This window comes from Ornithorhynchus anatinus, chromosome 3 (assembly GCF_004115215.2).
Source record: "Ornithorhynchus anatinus isolate Pmale09 chromosome 3, mOrnAna1.pri.v4, whole genome shotgun sequence".
In the NCBI taxonomy this organism is placed as follows: Eukaryota; Metazoa; Chordata; class Mammalia; order Monotremata; family Ornithorhynchidae; genus Ornithorhynchus; species Ornithorhynchus anatinus.
The window spans coordinates 91,757,265-91,774,924 of record NC_041730.1 but is presented as its reverse complement, the minus strand read 5'-3'; the positions used below and the strand labels follow the sequence as shown (position 1 = coordinate 91,774,924).

At 45.2% G+C, this 17,660-nt stretch overlaps 1 protein-coding gene across 1 annotated transcript in view; it reads right to left on the bottom strand.

The window, feature by feature from the left end:
• Window positions 1-17,242, bottom strand: part of C9 (complement C9) — a 62,936-nt gene extending 45,694 nt beyond the window's left edge. Inside the window, exons 1-2 of the mRNA XM_029059065.2 lie at window positions 17,130-17,242; window positions 2,709-2,826 (exon numbers count right to left, since the gene is read on the bottom strand). Of these exons, the coding sequence (XP_028914898.1) occupies window positions 2,709-2,826; window positions 17,130-17,203 (192 nt within the window). The 5' untranslated portion in view covers window positions 17,204-17,242. The remainder of the gene's footprint in view (window positions 1-2,708; window positions 2,827-17,129) is intronic.
• Between the last annotated feature and the right edge of the window lie 418 nt (window positions 17,243-17,660).

Genomic DNA, 17,660 nt, shown 5'->3' with positions numbered 1-17,660 from the left:
GTGGCTTAGGGGAAAGAGCCCGGGCTTGGGAGTCAGAGGTCGTGGGTTCTAATGCCGGCTCTGCCGCTTGTCAGCTGTGTGACCTTGGGTAAGTCACTTCACTTTTCTGGGCCTCAGTTACCTCACCTGTCAAAAGAGGATGAAGACTGCGAGGACTACATGGGACAACCACGTGATGACCTTGTATCTGCTCAGCGCTTAGAACAGTGCTTGGCACATAGTAAGCGCTAAACAAATACTAACATTATTATTATTAGAGAACCTTTCAATGAGAGCTCTCCTGTGAAAAATCAATCAATTAATTGTGTAATAACTGTGATATTCCTGGAGCACTTATTAGGTGTCAAGCATTACACCGAGCACTGGGACAGGTGCTAGCTAATCAGGTCAGACTGTCCCTCAAACGTTTTACAGAAGAGGAAACGTTAGCACAGAAAAGTTAAGTGAGTTGACCAAGGTCACACAGGAGGGAAGTGGCAGAGCTGGCATTAGAACCTAGGCCCTCTGACTCTGAGGCCTGAGCTTTTTTCACTAGGAGCTTCTCGTATTTTTTTTTTTTTTGCATGTCATTTTTTAAGTAGTGTTTGTTAATAGCTCAGTATGTGCCAGGCACTGTACAAAGCTCTGGGGAAGACACAAGCTAATGAGGTTGCTGACAGTCCCTATCCCACATGGGGTGCGCGGTTTTAATCCCCATTTTACAGATGAGGGAACTGAGGCTCAGAAAAGTGAAACCACTTGCTCAAGGTCACCCAGCAGACAAGAGGCCGAGCTGGGATTAGAATCCAGGTCTTCTAACTCCCAGGCTCGAGCTCTATTCACTAGGCCACACTGCTTCTCAATTCAGCGGTGAAACTGTTCCTGTTTCACGGACTCTTTGGGACACTCGGTTCACTGCCTGTGAAAAGGAAGGGAAGAAGAGCAAGGTTCTCCCCTGGAGGGGGTTAGGTGATCTTTCTAGCTAGCATGGAGAGTCAGATTGGAGAGTTAATAATAATAATAATGTTGGTATTTGTTAAGCGCTTATTATGTGCAGAGCACTGTTCTAAGCACTGGGGTAGACACAGGGGAATCAGGTTGTCCCACGTGGGGCTCACAGTCTTCATCCCTATTTTACAGATGAGGGAACTGAGGAACAGAGAGGTTAAGTGACTTGCCCACAGTCACACAGCTGACAAGTGGCAGAGCTGGGATTCGAACTCATGACCTCTGAGTCCAAAGCCCGTGCTCTTTCCACTGAGCCATGCTGCTTGGTACTGAGTTCACCGTGGGTTGGGTCATGTGTGTAAACTGCATGCTGATGATCACATCTGGACCTCCCCACTCATAATAATAATAATGATAATGTTGGCATTTGTTAAGCGCTTACTATGGGCAGAGCACTGTTCTAAGCTCTGGGGGAGATGCAGGGGAATCAGGTCGTCCCACATGAGGCTCACAGTTAATCCCCATTTTACAGATGAGGTAACTGAGGCACAGAGAAGTGAAGTGACTTGCCCACAGTCACACAGCTGACAAGTGGCAGAGCCAGGTGTCGAACTCATGACCTCCGACTCCGAAGCCCAGGCTCTTTCCACTGAACCAAGCTGCTTCTCTAATAATAATAATAATAATGATAATGGTATTTGTTAAGCGCTTCCTATGTGCCAAGCACTGTATTAAGAGGTGGGGTGGATACAAGCAACAAGGGGTTGGACACAATCTCTGTCCATTCATTCGTTCAGTCATATTTATCGAGTGTTTACTGTGTTCAGAGCATGGTACTGAGTGCTCGGCAGAATACAGTATAACAATAAATAGACACACTCCCCGCCCACAGTGAGCTGTCCCACATGAGGCTCGTGGTCTTGATCCTCATTTTACAGATAAACTGAGGCACAGAGAAGTGACGTGACTTACCCAAGGTCACACAGCAGACAAGTAGCAGACAAGCCAGGACTAGAACCCATGACCTTCTGTCTTGCAGGCCTGTGTAGACTGTAAGCCCGTCAAAGGGCGGGGACTGTCTCTATCTGTTAACGATTTATACATTCCAAGCGCTTAGTACAGTGCTCTGCACATAGTAAGCGCTCAATAAATACTATTGAATGAATGAATGAATGAATGAATCCACTAAGCCATGATGACCAGAATGGTGGCAAGACCCCCAGCAGAGGCCCGAGGTACCATTTGGCAGAGGACAGAGAAGGGTGAGTTGGGAGTCAGAGATCATGGGTTCTAATCCCGGCTCTGCCGCTTGTCAGCTGTGTGACTGTGGGCAAGTCACTTTACTTTTCTGTGCCTCAGTTCCCTCATCTGTGAAATGGGAATGAAGACTGCGAGCCTCACGTGGGACAATCTGATTAACCTGTTTCTTCCCCAGCGCTTAGAGCAGTGCTCTGCACATCGTAAGCGCTTAACAAATACCAACATTATTATTGAGAAGCAGCGTGGCTCAGTGGAACGAGCACGGGCTTGGGAGTCAGAGGTCACGGGTTCAAATGCCGGCTCTACCACTTGTCAGCCCTGTGATTATGGGCAAGTCACTTAACTTCTCTGTGCCTCAGATCTCTCATCTGTAAAATGGGGATGAGGACTGTGAGCCCGACGGGGGACAACCTGATGACCCTGTATTTACCCCAGCACGTAGAACAGTGCTCTGCACATAGTAAGCGCTTAACAAATACCAACATTATTATTATTGAGGAAAGGAGGAATTCTTGACCTACCATCTGTTTGAGGCAGGGATCACATGGACTCCATTCACTCCACCCGCTCATTTTGCAGTCTATGGGAGCTGAAGCAGCCGGTTCTCTTGGACGTCTATTCAGATGTTTCTTGAGAAAGCTGATGGAATAGAACACGTCAGTATGTCATCAGAACCCCAACAGCCCTCCAATCAATCCATCATTCAGTGGTATTTTTTGAGCGCTTATTGCGTACCAAGTGCTTGGGAGAGTACGATACAAATGTTCTGCGCTTAGAACAGTGCTTTGCCCATAGTAAGTGCTTAATAAATGCCATCATTATTATTAAATGTATGAGAAGCAGCGTGGCTTAGTGGAAAGATCATGGGCGTGGGAATCAGAGAGGTCGTGGGTTCTAATGTCGCCTCCGCCACTCATCTGTTGTGTAACTTTGGGCAAGCCACTCAACTTCTCTGTGCCTCAGTTACCTCATCTGTAAAATGAGGATTAAAACTGTGAGGACAATCTAATCACGTTATATCTACCCCGGGGCTTAGAACAGTGTTTGGCATAAAGTAAGTGCTAACAATTACCATAATTATTATTTCTAGACCGTGAGCCCGTTGTTAAGTAGGGATTGTCTCTATCTGTTGCTGAACTGTACTTTCCAAGCACTTAGTACGGTGCTCTGCACACGGTAAGTGCTCAATAAATACGATTGAATGAATGAATGAATGAATAGTTGGACGACAGGTTCCTTGCCCTCAAGGAGCTTACAGTGTAGAGGAGGAGACAAACTTTGAATAAACCAATAAATTATGAATATCAATCAGTGGTATTTTGTGAACTCTTATCGTGTACTAAGTGCTTGGGAGAGCATGATACAACAGCTGGCTGACATGTTCCCTACCCACAAGGAGCTTACAGTCGAGGGGGCAGACAGGCATTAACGTAAGCAATAAATTATGGCTACCGATCAATCAATTAATTGTACTTATTGAGCACTTACTACATGCAGAGCACAGTACTAAGCACTGAAGCAGCGTGGCTCAGTAGAAAGAGCACGGGCTTGGGAGTCAGAGGTCCTGGGTTCGAATCCCGGCTCTGCCACTTGGCAGCTGAATGTGGGCAAGTCACTTCACTTCTCTGTGCTTCAGTACCCTCATCTGTAAAATGGGACTAAGACTGTGAGCCTCATGTGGGACAACCTGATTACGCTGTATCTACCCCAGCGCTTAGAACAGTGCTCTGCACATAGTAAGCGCTTAACAAATACCAACATTATTATTATTATTATTATAATACTGTACAAAAGTGCTGTGGGGCGGAGAGTGGGGCGAATATCAAATGTTTAAAAGGTACAGATGGAAGTGACACAGAAGGGAGAGGCAGTCAGGGAGGAAAGGGTTTAATCGAGGAAGACCCCTTGGAGGAGGTGTGCTTTTAATAAGACTTTGAAGATGGAGAGAGTGAGGGTGTCATATGCTGAACTGTACATTCCAAGTGCTTAGTACAGTGCTCCGCACAGAATAAGCACTCAATAAATACGATTGAATGAATATATGAAGAGGGAGGGAGTTCCAAGCCAGAAGGAGAACATGAAAGAGGGTTGGAGACAAGATAGAAGCAACTGAGGCACAGTGAGCAAGCTGGTGCTAGAGGAGTGAAGTATGTGGGCTGGGTGCTAAAGAAGGAAATCAGCGAGGCGAGGTAGAGTTAGGGAAAACTGAGTGCTTTAAAGTGTAAGGTAAGAAGTTTCTGTTTGATGTGGGAATGGCGATAATTATGGTACTTCTTAAATGCTTACTATGTGTCAAGCTCTGTTGTGAGTGCTGGGAAAATACAATCTAATCAGGTTGGACACGGTCCCTGTCCCACATGGGGCTCCCCGATGGGGTAACATTTTACAGATGAGGTAACTGAGGCACAGAGAAGCTAAGTGACTTGCCTAAATCATACAGCAGACAAGCAGAGGAGCCGGGATTAGAATTGAGGTCTTTCTGAGGGCCAGACCCGTGCTCTATCCACTAGCCATGCTGCTTCTTCAAGGGCAAGCAGACCAATCCCTCTCCAATCGCAACCCAGCAAGGATCTGTGTCTACTCCACTGGTCTCTCAACAATCCCTTTTTTGCCCCTTTGCTGGAGGCTGAGCTGTGCAGTTGCATTAAGTCACTTAATTTGTCCCTCCCAGCTTTCCTATGTCTCCTTTCAGCACAGTTCACTCTCCAGCAGTTGCTTGGGTAGCCCCCTGGCTTCCTTCTCCTCCCACGTTCCAACCCGAGGAGCTGCTCTTCAGTTCTCATGGTTCCCTGTGCCTGTCCCCTCCCACATTTAGATCCGGAGCTCCTTGTGATTTCAGATTAAGCATTATCTAATGACTGTGGTATTAAGTGCTTACTATGTGCCAGGCATTGTCCTAAGCACTGGGGTGGATACAAGCAAATCGGGTTGGATACAGTCCCTGTCCCATGTGGGGTTCGCAGGCTCAATCCCCATTTTACAGATGAGGTAACCGAAGCACAGAGAAGTGATTTGCCCAAGGTCACACAGCAGACAAGCTACAAAGCTGGGAGTAGATCTGTTGACTCCTAGTCCCGTCTCTATCCGCTGAGCCATGCTGCTTTATCTGATTATCCTGAAATCATCCAAGACCGTGGTACGGTGTTTTGTACGGTGTGCTTCGCAAGTGTCAGCAATAATGATAATAACGATGATAATGATAGTAATGGTAAGTGACTGCAATGGGGTTTAATTGTGGAACTGCCAAGGTAAATATGGGATTGGACAGGGAACGTGTCTGCTAATTCTGTTGTCGCGTACTCTTCCATGTGCACAGTACAGTGCTCAATAAATACCACTGATTGATATTGGAGATGGTTTATAGGTGATGCTATTGAAAGTGAGCTCCATGGGAGACAGGGACTGTGTCTGATCTGATTATCTTGTAGACTCCAACGTTTATTAAAGTGTTTGGGACATGATAAGCACTTAAATATTATTATTATTATTAGACATTCTTCCTGTGGTAGGTACTGGTGGCTCAGCTCCATACAAGAGGGTGCTTGTATCCACCCTCTCCCCTACTTTCCCATCCTTCCCTGCAGTATCCTCAGAGGAGATCTCCCTCCTCACAAGTGCCACCCCCTCCACCTGCGCTTCAGACCTCATTCCCGCTCACCTTATAAAAACCATCGCCCCTGCCCTCCTCCCCTCCTTAACTTCTATCTTTAATGACTCACTCTCTGATGGCTTCTTCCCCTCTACCTTCAAACATGCCCATGTCTCCCCCATCCTAAAAAAACCCCTCTCTCAACCCCACTTCCCCTTCCAGTTATCTCCCTATCTCCCTCCTACCCTTCCTTTCCAAACTCCTAGAACGAGTCGTCTACACTCGCTATCTTGAATTCCTCAACTCCAACTCTCTCCTGGACTCCCTCCAATCTGGCTTCCGTCCCCTCCGCTCCACCGAGACTGCTCTCTCAAAGGTCACCCGTGACCTCCTTCTTCCTCCTCGACCTCTCAGCTGCCTTTGACACGGCTGACCATCCCCTTCTCCTCCACATCTTATCTCACCTTGGCTTCACCTACTCCATCCTCTCCCGGTTCTCCTCTTACCTCTCTGGCCGTTCATTCTCGGTCTCCTTCGCGGCTCCTCCTCCCCCTCTCATCCTGTAACTGTAGGGGTTCCTCGAGGCTCAGTTCTTGGTCCTCTTCTGTTCTCCATCTACACTCACTCCCTTGGTGAACTCATTCGCTCCCACGGCTTCAACTATCATCTCTATGCAGATGACACGCAAATCTACGTCTCCTCCCCTGTTCTCTCCTCCTCCCTCTGAGCTCGTATCTCCTCCTGCCTCCAGGACATCTTCACTTGGATGTCTGCCCGTCACCTAAAACTCAACATGTCTAAAACTGAGCTCCTTATCTTCCCTCCCAAACCCTGTCCCCTCCCTGATTTCCCCGTCACTGTGGACAGCATCTAACCTTCCCCTCTCACAGGCCCGCAGCCTTGGTGTCATCCTTGACTCAGCTCTCTCATCCACACTACACATCCAATCTGTCACCGACGCCGGCCGGTCTCACCTTTACAATATCGCCAAGATCCGCCCTTTCCTCTCCATCCAAACGGCTATCGTACTGGTACAAACTCTCATGATATCCCGACTGGATTATTGTGTCAGCCTTCTCTCTGACCTCCCTTCCTCCTGTCTCTCCCCACTCCTGTCTATTCTTCATTCCGCTGCCCGCATCATCTTCCTACAGAAACGTTCTGAGCACGTTACTCCCCTCCTCAAAAACCTCCAGTGGATGCCTATCAACCTCCGCTCGAAACGAAAACTCCTCACTCTTGGCTTCAAAGCTCTCCATCACCTTGCCCCCTCTTACCTCACCTCCCTTCTCTCTTTCTGCTGCCCACCCCGTACGCTCCGCTCCCCTGCCGCTCACCTCCTCACTGTCCCCCTTTCACGCCTATCCCACCGTCAACCCCTGGCCCATGTTCTACCGCTGTCCTGGAATGCCCTCACATCCACCAAACTAACTCTCTTCCCCTCTTCAAAGCCCTACTGAAAGCTCACCTCCTCCAAGACGCCTTCCCAGACTGAGCCGCCCTTTCCCTCTGCTCCCCCTCCACCCTCTACTCCTCCCCTTCCCTCTTCCCCTCTCCTCAGCTGAGGCCCCTTTCCCTCTACTTCCCTCCCCTCCTCTCCCCCGACCCTCTGCTCCTCCCCCTTCCCCTTCCCCTCCCCTCAGTACTGTGCTCATTTGTATATATTATTTATTACCCTATTTATTTTGTTAGTGAGATGTACATCCCCTTGATTGTATTTATCTTGATAATGTTGAGATGTACATCCCCTTGATCGTATTGATCTTGATAATGTTGTCTTGTTTTTGTTCTGTTTTGTTCTGTTTTGCTCTGCTGTCTGTCTCCCCCGATTAGACTGTGACCCTGTCACTGGGCAGGGATTGTCCCTATCTGTTGCCGAATTGTACATTCCAAGTGCTTAGTACAGTGCTCTGAACATAGTAAGCGCTCAATAAATACGAATGAATGAATGAGTGAATACAAAGTTGGATATTATTATTATTATAAAGTGCTGCTGAGCCATTAACAATTCATAGTGACTCTATGGATATGTTTTCTCCAGAATGTCCCGTCTTCTGCCATAACCTGTAACCTTTCTAACGGTTCTTCCGTTATCGTTGTTACGGACTCTATCCTTATAGCTGCTGGTCTTCCTCTTCCACTTTTTCCTTGGACTTTTCCTAGCATTAGTGTCTTCTCCAGAGAATTAGTCCTCCTAATTATGTGTCCAAAATATGCTAATCTAAGTCAAGTCATTTGGCCTTCCTAGGATCACTTTCGCTTAATTTGCTCCAAAATCCATTTCTTTGTTTTCTGGGCAGCCCATGGTATTCACAAAAGCCTTCTCCAACACATCTCAAAAGAATAGATGGCCTTTCTATCCTGTTTTTTTTCACTCTCCAACTTTGGGATCCATACACTGTCACTAGGAAGCACCACAGAATTGACAATTTGTATTTTAGTGGCAATTACTGCATCAGCACATTTCATGGATATTATTGCAGGTTTGTAAATGTTTTCTTTCATCTGAGGCTTGATTCCCCATTAAAGCTTTATTCTGTTAGATCCCCAAAGGCACACTGGCTTCTCTGTTTCTTATTTCATTGGTCTCTCTATGGTACAATAGGCTCACAGTAAGTCCTCTCGGTCCTGTCCAGACAGTAAGTGCACAATAAATCCGATTGATCGATCGATCGATTGATATGGGATTTCAGGAAGGGTTTGAAGATGGGGAAAGTTGGAGCCCGGTGGCTTTGAAGGGGGAGGGAGTTACAGACGGGAGGTGGAGATGGGAGGGAAGATGAGCAAGCGAGGAAGATTGTGGATAATCATCCTATCCCTCGATCCCCCTTCCAACCCCCTTCCCAAGATGGAGCCCTGTCAGTCGGTTCAGACTGCCATTTCCCATCCATCTAGGGAATTCTCAACTCTAGCTTCATCCTTTAACCTTTGCCTGAGTACCTGGTGGCGGTTCCTCCTCATCTTCTCAATGCTTACTGTACTAAGCACTTAAGAGAGCGCTTCTACTAAGCAGAGCTCTGTACTAAGCACTTGGGAGAGTACAATGCAACAGGATTATCCCGATCAGTTTATAGCGGCCCTGACGCCCTCCACCCTCACCTCCCCACTAAGCACATGGTATCTTTTCTTGCCCAAAACTTTATACGCTGATGACCTACTTAGTGTGTGGATCTGTTCATTTGCTTGAATGCACTTATGTTATCTGATTTTAGTTACCCCCTTTCTGGGATTAGGGACCACCATCTGATCTGTTTTAGTCATTCTACAATCTGCCCACAAAAGTACTCAGTTAGGGCCCTCTGATTATGACAGACACTGACTGGAAGCTTGTGCTGTAGACTGGAAGCTCACTGTGGGCAGAGAATGAGTCTGTTTTCTGTTATATTGTACTTTCCCGAGCACTTAATACAGTACTCCGCACACAGGAGCTGCTCAATAAACGCAACTGACTACTCAAGTCTGTATTGTTATAGGTATCACTGGAGCTGAGTGTGGCACTGAGTTTATGTGGGTGACTCCCGGAGGAAGTCACAGCACTCTATAAATCACATCACCGAAAATGACCCGGGGAAAAGCGGCTCACTGATTTGAAAAAGGGTAAGCTCATAATGGCCATTTTTTTTGTCATCCACAGTCTCCTTTTCCCCCTCTCTGTAATTTATTTTGTTTGTCTTCCCCTCTAGACTTTAAGCTCCTTGAGGCCAGGGATCGTGTCTACCAAGTCTAGTGTACTGTAGTCTCCAAAATGCTTAGAACAGTGCTCTGCCCAAAATACAAGTTCAATAAATACCACTGATTGATTAATTCCATGGTTGGAGTCAGATCCTCCATTCCATTATTACTTCTGATAACCCTCCCCTAATGAGAAGGGAGAAGTTCACCACCTCTCCTTACTCTTGCTGTCCAGACCTGCAAGATTTTTGACTCTAGGTTCTTTTATTTCCTGGCCCCACAAAAAAGATTTATTTACCCCTTTGCTTCTCCCTAACGATGATATCTATTGATTTCAAGGGCACTTCTCATCCCTTTAGTTTTCCCAGTTTAGTTGGAGAATGTTTTCCCAGTACTGGGTTCTCTATATGTGTGCCCAAACCAATGTAAGTTTTCCCTCTTGGACTGGAAATTCCTTCAAAGCACAAACCCTGGCTGCTCAGGACCAGGTCCATATTGTTCGACAATGCATTTTGATGAGGATAAAGACAGAAGTTAGATAGATGGACCCAATGGCCTTGGGCAAGTCACTTTACTTCTCTGTGCTTCAGTTTCCTCATCTGTAAAATGGGGATGAAGACTGTGAGCCCCAAGCAGAACAGGGAATGTGTCCAACCCAATTTGTTTGTATCCACCCCGGCGCTTAGTAGAGTGCCTGGTACATAGTAAGTGCTTAACAAATACCATTATTATTATTATGAGAGAACATTATTTTATCTATTGTCTTTGATTTAGAGAAGCAATAGTGGAAAGAGCATGGGCCTGGGAGCCATAGTGCCCACAGAAAGGTACCCAGAGATTGAGAGAAAGGCATGGCTCAGTGGAAAGAGCTCCGGCTTGGGAGTCAGAGGTCATGGGTTCTAATTCTGGCTTCGCCTCTTGCCAGCTGTGTGACTTTGGCAAGTCACTTAACTTCTCCATGCCTCAGTTACCTCATCTGTAAAATGTGAGCCCCAGGTGGGACAGCCTGATGACCTTGTACCCCCCCAGCACTTAAAACAGTGCTTTGCACATAGTAAGTGCTTAACAGATACAACCATGATTATTATTGTTATTAGTACCTGGTTTCTAATCCCAGCTCCACCATTTGTCTGCTGGGTAATGATGGCCAAGTAAATTAACTTCTTTGTGCCTCAGTTACCTCATCTGTAAAATGGGAATGAAAACTGTAAGCCCCATGTGGGACAAGGACTGCGTCCAACCTGACTCTCTTGTATCTACCCCAGTGCTTTTTACAGCACGTGACATGTAGTAAACGTTTAACAAATACCATTAAAAAAAATCAAAACTATGTTTTCCCTCAGATATTTGGGCTCTCTTTGAAGTGTATTTAAGCATACTCAACAGAGATTAAAGGGAGCAGGATTTGGAGAAAAAGGTTGCAGGTTCAGAACACTGGTTGTTAAGCATTAGGGCAGTGGAATGAAAAACAAAGCTGGGTTATGCAGCTGGGCAGGGTTGGAAATCAAGTTTGATAGGGGCCCTGATCCATGTTCAGGGCAGGAGGGCCACAGAGGCTTGGAGAAGAGAAAACTTCAAAGAGAATTTGGTCTGCCTCAACAGCTTCTCTTTTCTGGTCAGAAGGGAGCCACAGCTGGGGATCTGACCTGGTCAATTAAGGTTGCCTAGAGAGAGGTCAGAGTAAACAAATGAAATCCAGTTGATCCTAAGAAAAATAAGGAAAATATTTTCCTTTTGCATGTTAACTGTGTGCCTCTCTGTAGCCCCAATTAGATACAAAGTTTTACAGGGTAGGAACTAAGTCTTCTACTTCTAGTAAATGCTTCCAAATATCTGCTGCAGTGTTCTGGATGAGTTAGGCTCCCAGTACAGGACTCTACACACAAAAGGCACCTAGCACAGTGCTCTGTCCTGAGAAAGCATCCACTACTCTTTTCGCGATGTAGAAATGGCCCAATATAGGACTCTGCAACCAATGCTGTGTGACAAATTGCTTAACTTCTCTTTGCCTCAGTTTCCTCAGTGGTAAAATGGGGTTACCTGTTCTCCCTCCTACTCAGCCGGTGAGCCCCGTGAGGGACAGGGACTATGTCTAACCTAATTAACTGATGCTGATGATCATTCATTCATTCACTCATTCAATAACTTACTGTGCACAGAGCACTAAGCACTTGGGAGAGTACAATAAAACAATAAACAGACACATTCCCCACGCACAACGAGTTTACCATCTAGAGGGGGAGACAGACATTAATATAAATAAATAAAGTACAGCTATGTACGTAAGTGCTTCTGGGGCTGGGAGAGGGGGATGAATAAAGGGAGCAAGTCAGGGCAATGCAGAAGGGAGTGGGGGAAGATGATGATGATGAGGAAGAGGAGGAGGAGGAGGAGGACAATAAATCAAACGCTTCCCATATAGTGATCCATGCAGAGAACAAATGAACAGAAGTTTTACTGCAGGAATCAAACAAGGGAAATGCAACAGAAATATATCATTTTGGAACATTCTGTAAATTGGCATTTAGGTTGGGTGGAAGAAGCACAGTGGAATGTCCCTAGTGGTTGTTTAATTAGTTCTGCTTCTTTATGCATTCATTCGACTGTATTTGTTGAGCGGTTACTGTGTGCAGAGCACTGTACTAAGTGCTTGGGAGAGTACAGTACAACAATAAACAGACACAGTCCCTATCCACGGTGAATGATGTATCCCTTCAGACCAGCCTCCAGATCAAATAGGAGAGGTTCGGGTTCTGGGGTGCTGCATAAGGGCAAACTGTGAGAGCGATTTATAACCAAGGTCCACGCAATGGTGACTTTACAGCCTTTCTGTAAGCAAAGAAGCAGCGTGGCCTAGTGGAAAGAGCATGGGCCTAGGAGTCAGAAGGACCTGAGTTCTAATCCCACTCGGCCAGTTGCTCGTTGTGTGACCATAGGCAGGTCATTTTGCTTCTCTGTGCCTCAATTTTCTCAACTGTCAAATAGGGAGGCCCATTCTCCCTCTTACTTGGACTGTGAGCCCTGTGCAGGACAGGGACTGTGGCTGACCTAATTAACTTGTACTTACCTCATTGCTTAAAAAATTGTTTGAAATAAAGTAAGTGTTTAACAAATACCATAAAAAAACCCCAACCAAACACTAAACAATTGGGTAATACCACTCACTCTGAGCACATTTTGGGGTCAATATAAATTTTCCAGTCCCAGTGATTACCTACTTCCCCTAGCCTGAAACCGTTGATCATTATCATCATCATTATCACCATCAATATGCATAGAGAGCCTTCTGTAGACACAGCACTGTATTTCAGTGTCTACTGTGTGCATTCATTCATTCAGTAGTATTTATTACGTGCTTGCTGAGTGCAAAGCGCTGTACTAAGCACTTGGGGGAATACAATATAACAGTAAAGAGAAACATTTCTTGCCCACAAGATCTTACAGTCCGTGTAGAATGCTTGCAGCATGCAAGGTAGTGATGACCTATCCCAAAGTGATACCGCAGTGATACCAAAAATTAAAACATAAAAAGCTTTGAAACTTTAAACACCAGAAGCAGCACGGCCTAGTGGAAGAGCATGGGCCTCGGAGTCAGAGGACCTGGGTTCTAATCTTCTGCTCTGCCACGTGTCTGCTGTATGACTTTGGGCAAGACACTGAACTTCTCTGTGCCTCGGTTACCTCATCTGTAAAATGGGGATTAAATCCTACTCCCTCCTATTAGATTGTGAACCCCATGTGGGACAGGGATAGTGTCCAATCTTGTATAATAATAATAATAATGTTGGTATTTGTTAAGCGCTTACTATGTGCAGAGCACTGTTCTAAGCGCTGGGGTAGACACAGGGGAATCAGGTTGTCCCACGTGGGGCTCACAGTCTTAATCCCCATTTTACAGATGAGAGAACTGAGGCACAGAGAAGTTAAGTGACTTGCCCACAGTCACACAGCTGACAAGTGGCAGAGCTGGGATTCGAACTCATGAGCCCTGACTCCAAAGCCCATGCTCTTTCCACTGCGCCAAGCTACCACAAAGCTTAGTTCACTGGTTGGTACATAATAAGGGCTTACCAAGTATCATAATTTACTATTATTATAATATGCCATTGATAACTGGATGGGTCAGGAAACAATGAATAAGCAAATTGATAAATAAATGGAATAAACAAACCAATACACATAAATGTTAAGGATAGCTTAAGGGATAGTCTGTTCACAGTGGTGGGGATTGGTTGGGTAGCAGGCAGAGGGAGCTGTTAGAGTATGATCCTGTTATCACCCAATAACTATGGAAAAACAGAGGTATGAAGTAGTTAAATGCCTAATGATCTCTATGAAGGTATCAAAAAATGGCATCTGTGAATTTAAAGGTGAAATTATATAGGCGATTTACAAAAAAAAACCCCTCCCAGTTTATATGAAATTCCTTTTTTGATGTGTGGCTGTAGGGTTGATGGTTGATGCGGTATGTCTGGTGAAAATCCTGGATTTAGGAAAAGTCTTCTTTCTATAGAAAAAGGCTCTGGAACAGCTGACTTCAGAGGCTGAGGTTGATTGTAAAGTGAGAGATGGGGTGTGGGTGCGGGATGGACAGGAGGAAGAATATTTCTTGGTAATGGTGGGGGGCTTGGATAGCTTCTTGAGCAATCAAAATGATGCTAATAATATGAGTGATAATTGTGTTATTTGTACTAAATCCTAGGGTAGAGACAAGATGATGAGGCTAGACACAGTTTCTGCCCTACATGGGGCTCACAGTCTAAGTAAAATCATCAGGTGGGGCATGGTCTCTGTCCCATATGATCCTCACACTCTAAGTAGAATTGGCATTAAATCCCCATTTTATGGGTGAAGATAGTGAGGCATAGAGAAGTTAAATGACTTGCCCAACAACTCATATTAGGCAAGTGGTGGAGCGGGGATTAGAACCCAGATCCTCTGACTTCCAAACACGTGCCCTTTCCACTAGGCCTTGCTGATTAGGGCAGCGTGGCCTAGTGGATCGAGTATGGGCCCGAGAGTCAGATTGACCTGGGTTCTAGTCCCTGCTCTGCCGCTTGTTTGCTGTGTGACCTTGGGCAAGTCACTTCACTTCTCTGGGCCTCAGTTACCTCATCTGCAAAATGGGGATTAAGACTGTGAGCCCCATGTGGGACAGGGACTGTGTCTAACCTGATCGACTTGTATCTAATTCAGTGCTTAGAACAGTGCTGGTCACATAATAAGTGCTCAGGTACCATAATTATTATTAGGGGATAAGTGGAATTGGGTCTCTTAACATACTCCCCTCTTCAGTTTTGTTTTTTTTTTTTTTCCTATCTGGACAGTTTGCTCTCTTGATGTTGACTGTTGGCACCGATTAAATATTTTTGACAGATACGCAGGAGACAAGATAAGTTCTTTTGAAATGGAAAATCCCCTTTATGACCCAAATAGGTAAGGGATGAATCTCTCTCTTTAAATCTGCCTGAGTACAACTCATCCCAATCTCAGAACCCTTCTGAAATTCCATCTCTTCCAGGAAGATTTCCCTTATTAAATACCACCGTACCACTAACGACCTTTAACACGTATATTACGTATGTATCAGTGCTTAATACAGTGCCTGGAACATAATAAGCATTTAACAAATACTGTCACCTGTATTATCCTACTCACTGAAAGCTCATTATGGATAGGGAACATGTCCACTAATTCTGTTATATTGTACTTTCCCAAGAGTTTAGAGCAACATGGCATAGTGGATAGAGCACGGGTCTGGGAGTCAGAAGGTTGTGGGTTCTAATTCCAGCTCTGCCACTTGTCTGCTGTGTGACCTTGGGCAAATCACTTCACTTCTCTGGGCCTCAGTTACCTCATCTGTAAAATGAGACTGTGAGCCCCATGTGGGACAGGGACTGTGTCCAACCCAGTTTGCTTGTACCACCCCCCTGCCACCAGTGCTTAGTACAATGCCTAGCATATAGTAAGAGCTTAACAAATATCATTATTATTATTACTCCGCACAGAGTAAAAGCTCAATAAATATGATTGATTGATTTACCTATCCAACTACTAATTGTAGATTGATTTTTATTCCTGGTCCTACAAAGAGTAAATCATTTGCTTTTGCCTTGGATTATAATCTCTTTAAGGCCAAGGACACATCTTCTACCCCTGTTGCATTTTTCCAAACATGAAGTATGGTGTTCAGCCACCAGTAAGTGCTCTGCAGCCAGTACCTACACAGTGCTTTGCACACAGAAGGTGAGTAGCGTGGCCTCGTGGATAAAGCATAGGCCTGCATTCCAATCAGCCACTTGTCTCCTGTGTGACTCTGGGCAAGTCATTTAACTTCTCTGTGCCTCAGTTCCCTCAACTGTAAAATGGGGCTTCTGTACCTGCTGGGGCTATGACCCACCTGATTAACTTGAATCTATTTCAACGCTTTGAATGGTGCTTCTTGAGGCAGGAAATATTTAACAAATACCCAAAAAACACACAAAAAACTTGTCGTCGTTTTTTTAAATGATGGTATTTCCTAAGCGCTTACTATGTGTCAAGCACTCTTCTAAAACTGGCTAATTAGTCTGGACACAGTCCCTGTCCAACAAGGGGCTCACAATCTCAATCCCCATTTTATAGATGAGGTAACTGAGACCCAGAGAAGTGAAGTGACTTGCCTCAGGTCACACTGCAGATAGGTGGTGGAGCCCAGATTAGAATCCAAGTCTTTCTGACTCCCAGGCCTGTACTCTATCCACTAGGCCATGCTGCTTCCCTATTAGACAGGACATGAGATATGAGAAGCAGCTTAGCTCATTGGAAAGAGCCCGGGCTTAGGAGTCAGAGGTCATGGGTTCTAATCCTGGTTCTGTTGCTTGTCAGCTGTGTGACCTTGGGCAAGTCACTTAAATTCCCCCTTGTTTCAAAAAGAGACTTTGAAACAAGTTACCTAAAAATCCAGAATGTTCTTCATCAAAAGACAGAATGTCCCAAATCTCATATACCAGCCCAATCACATGACTCAGAAACACATTCTGCACTCTACCGTAGAAGAAAATGGACCCTCATCCTTCTGATCTTTTCTCTCTCTGGATTTCTGATTTGGAGCATTCAAACTAGAGGTTCAACCCACCATTTTGGCCGGTTTCCACTGTCATTTCTAAACCTGGCTCTGCTACTTGCCTGCTGTGTGACTTCACTTCTCTGGACCTCAGTTTTCTCATCCAAGATATCAGATTTAATCCCAAGGGTAATAAATACCTGTGCTCTTTCCCCATTAGACTGTGAACCCCATGTGGGACAGGGATTGTGTCTGATCATATCCATAATTTATTTAAGATATCCAAAATGTATTTATTATATCTTAAACTTTTATTTATTTATATTAATGTCTGTCTTCACCTTTAGACTGTAAGCTCGCTGCAGGTAGGGAACTTGTCTACCAACTCTGTTATATTTTACTCTCCGGCGTGGTGAGTACAGTGCTCTGCACACAGTAAGGGCTCAATCAGTAGGATTGATTGATAGGTCTTAATGTATCGTCTCTATCTCAGTGCTCGGCACAGTGTTTGACACAGAGGAAAAGCTTAACAAATGTCACCATTGTTATTATTATTGTTTTTAGTATCAGTAGTAGTAAAATCCAGGTTCGCAAACAACCCAGTAACTGATCTTAGCAAAGTATCCAGGGACTTACCTTGTCTTATTTCCTGTAATCGGGACACACATTTCCAAAAGGACGATGGCAAGCGGGAGTGCGGGGACTAGCATTTTGTCTGTTGCCTTGAGAGGTACCCAGAGAAATGGCAGAAGCTGACTTTTAATTTATTTATTTTCAGAGGGGCAAACAAATGACTGATACAGCCAAAAGGGGATTGGTCAAAACCAGTACGGGTTTAGAGGTGAAGGACTTTAAAGTCTAATCAAAGGAGAGTGATTTGGATTCTCCATGGAGGATTTCGCAACTCTTGGGCTTATTATTGCTTCTGCAAATTTGGAAAACAAGGTTGCAGAATGCTTCTCAGGGTATTCTTGACTTTTCCGATTCTTTTATCTACTGGACTTCAAATGGTAAGGGAGGTCAGAAGTCAGAACAGAGTGAGTTGACGGTGTGGTGTCCCGGAAAGGGCATGGATCCAAGATGCAGGAAGACCCATGTTTGGTGTCCCAGCTCTGACACTGTCATAATAATAATAATAATGTTGGTATTTGTTAAGCGCTTACTGTG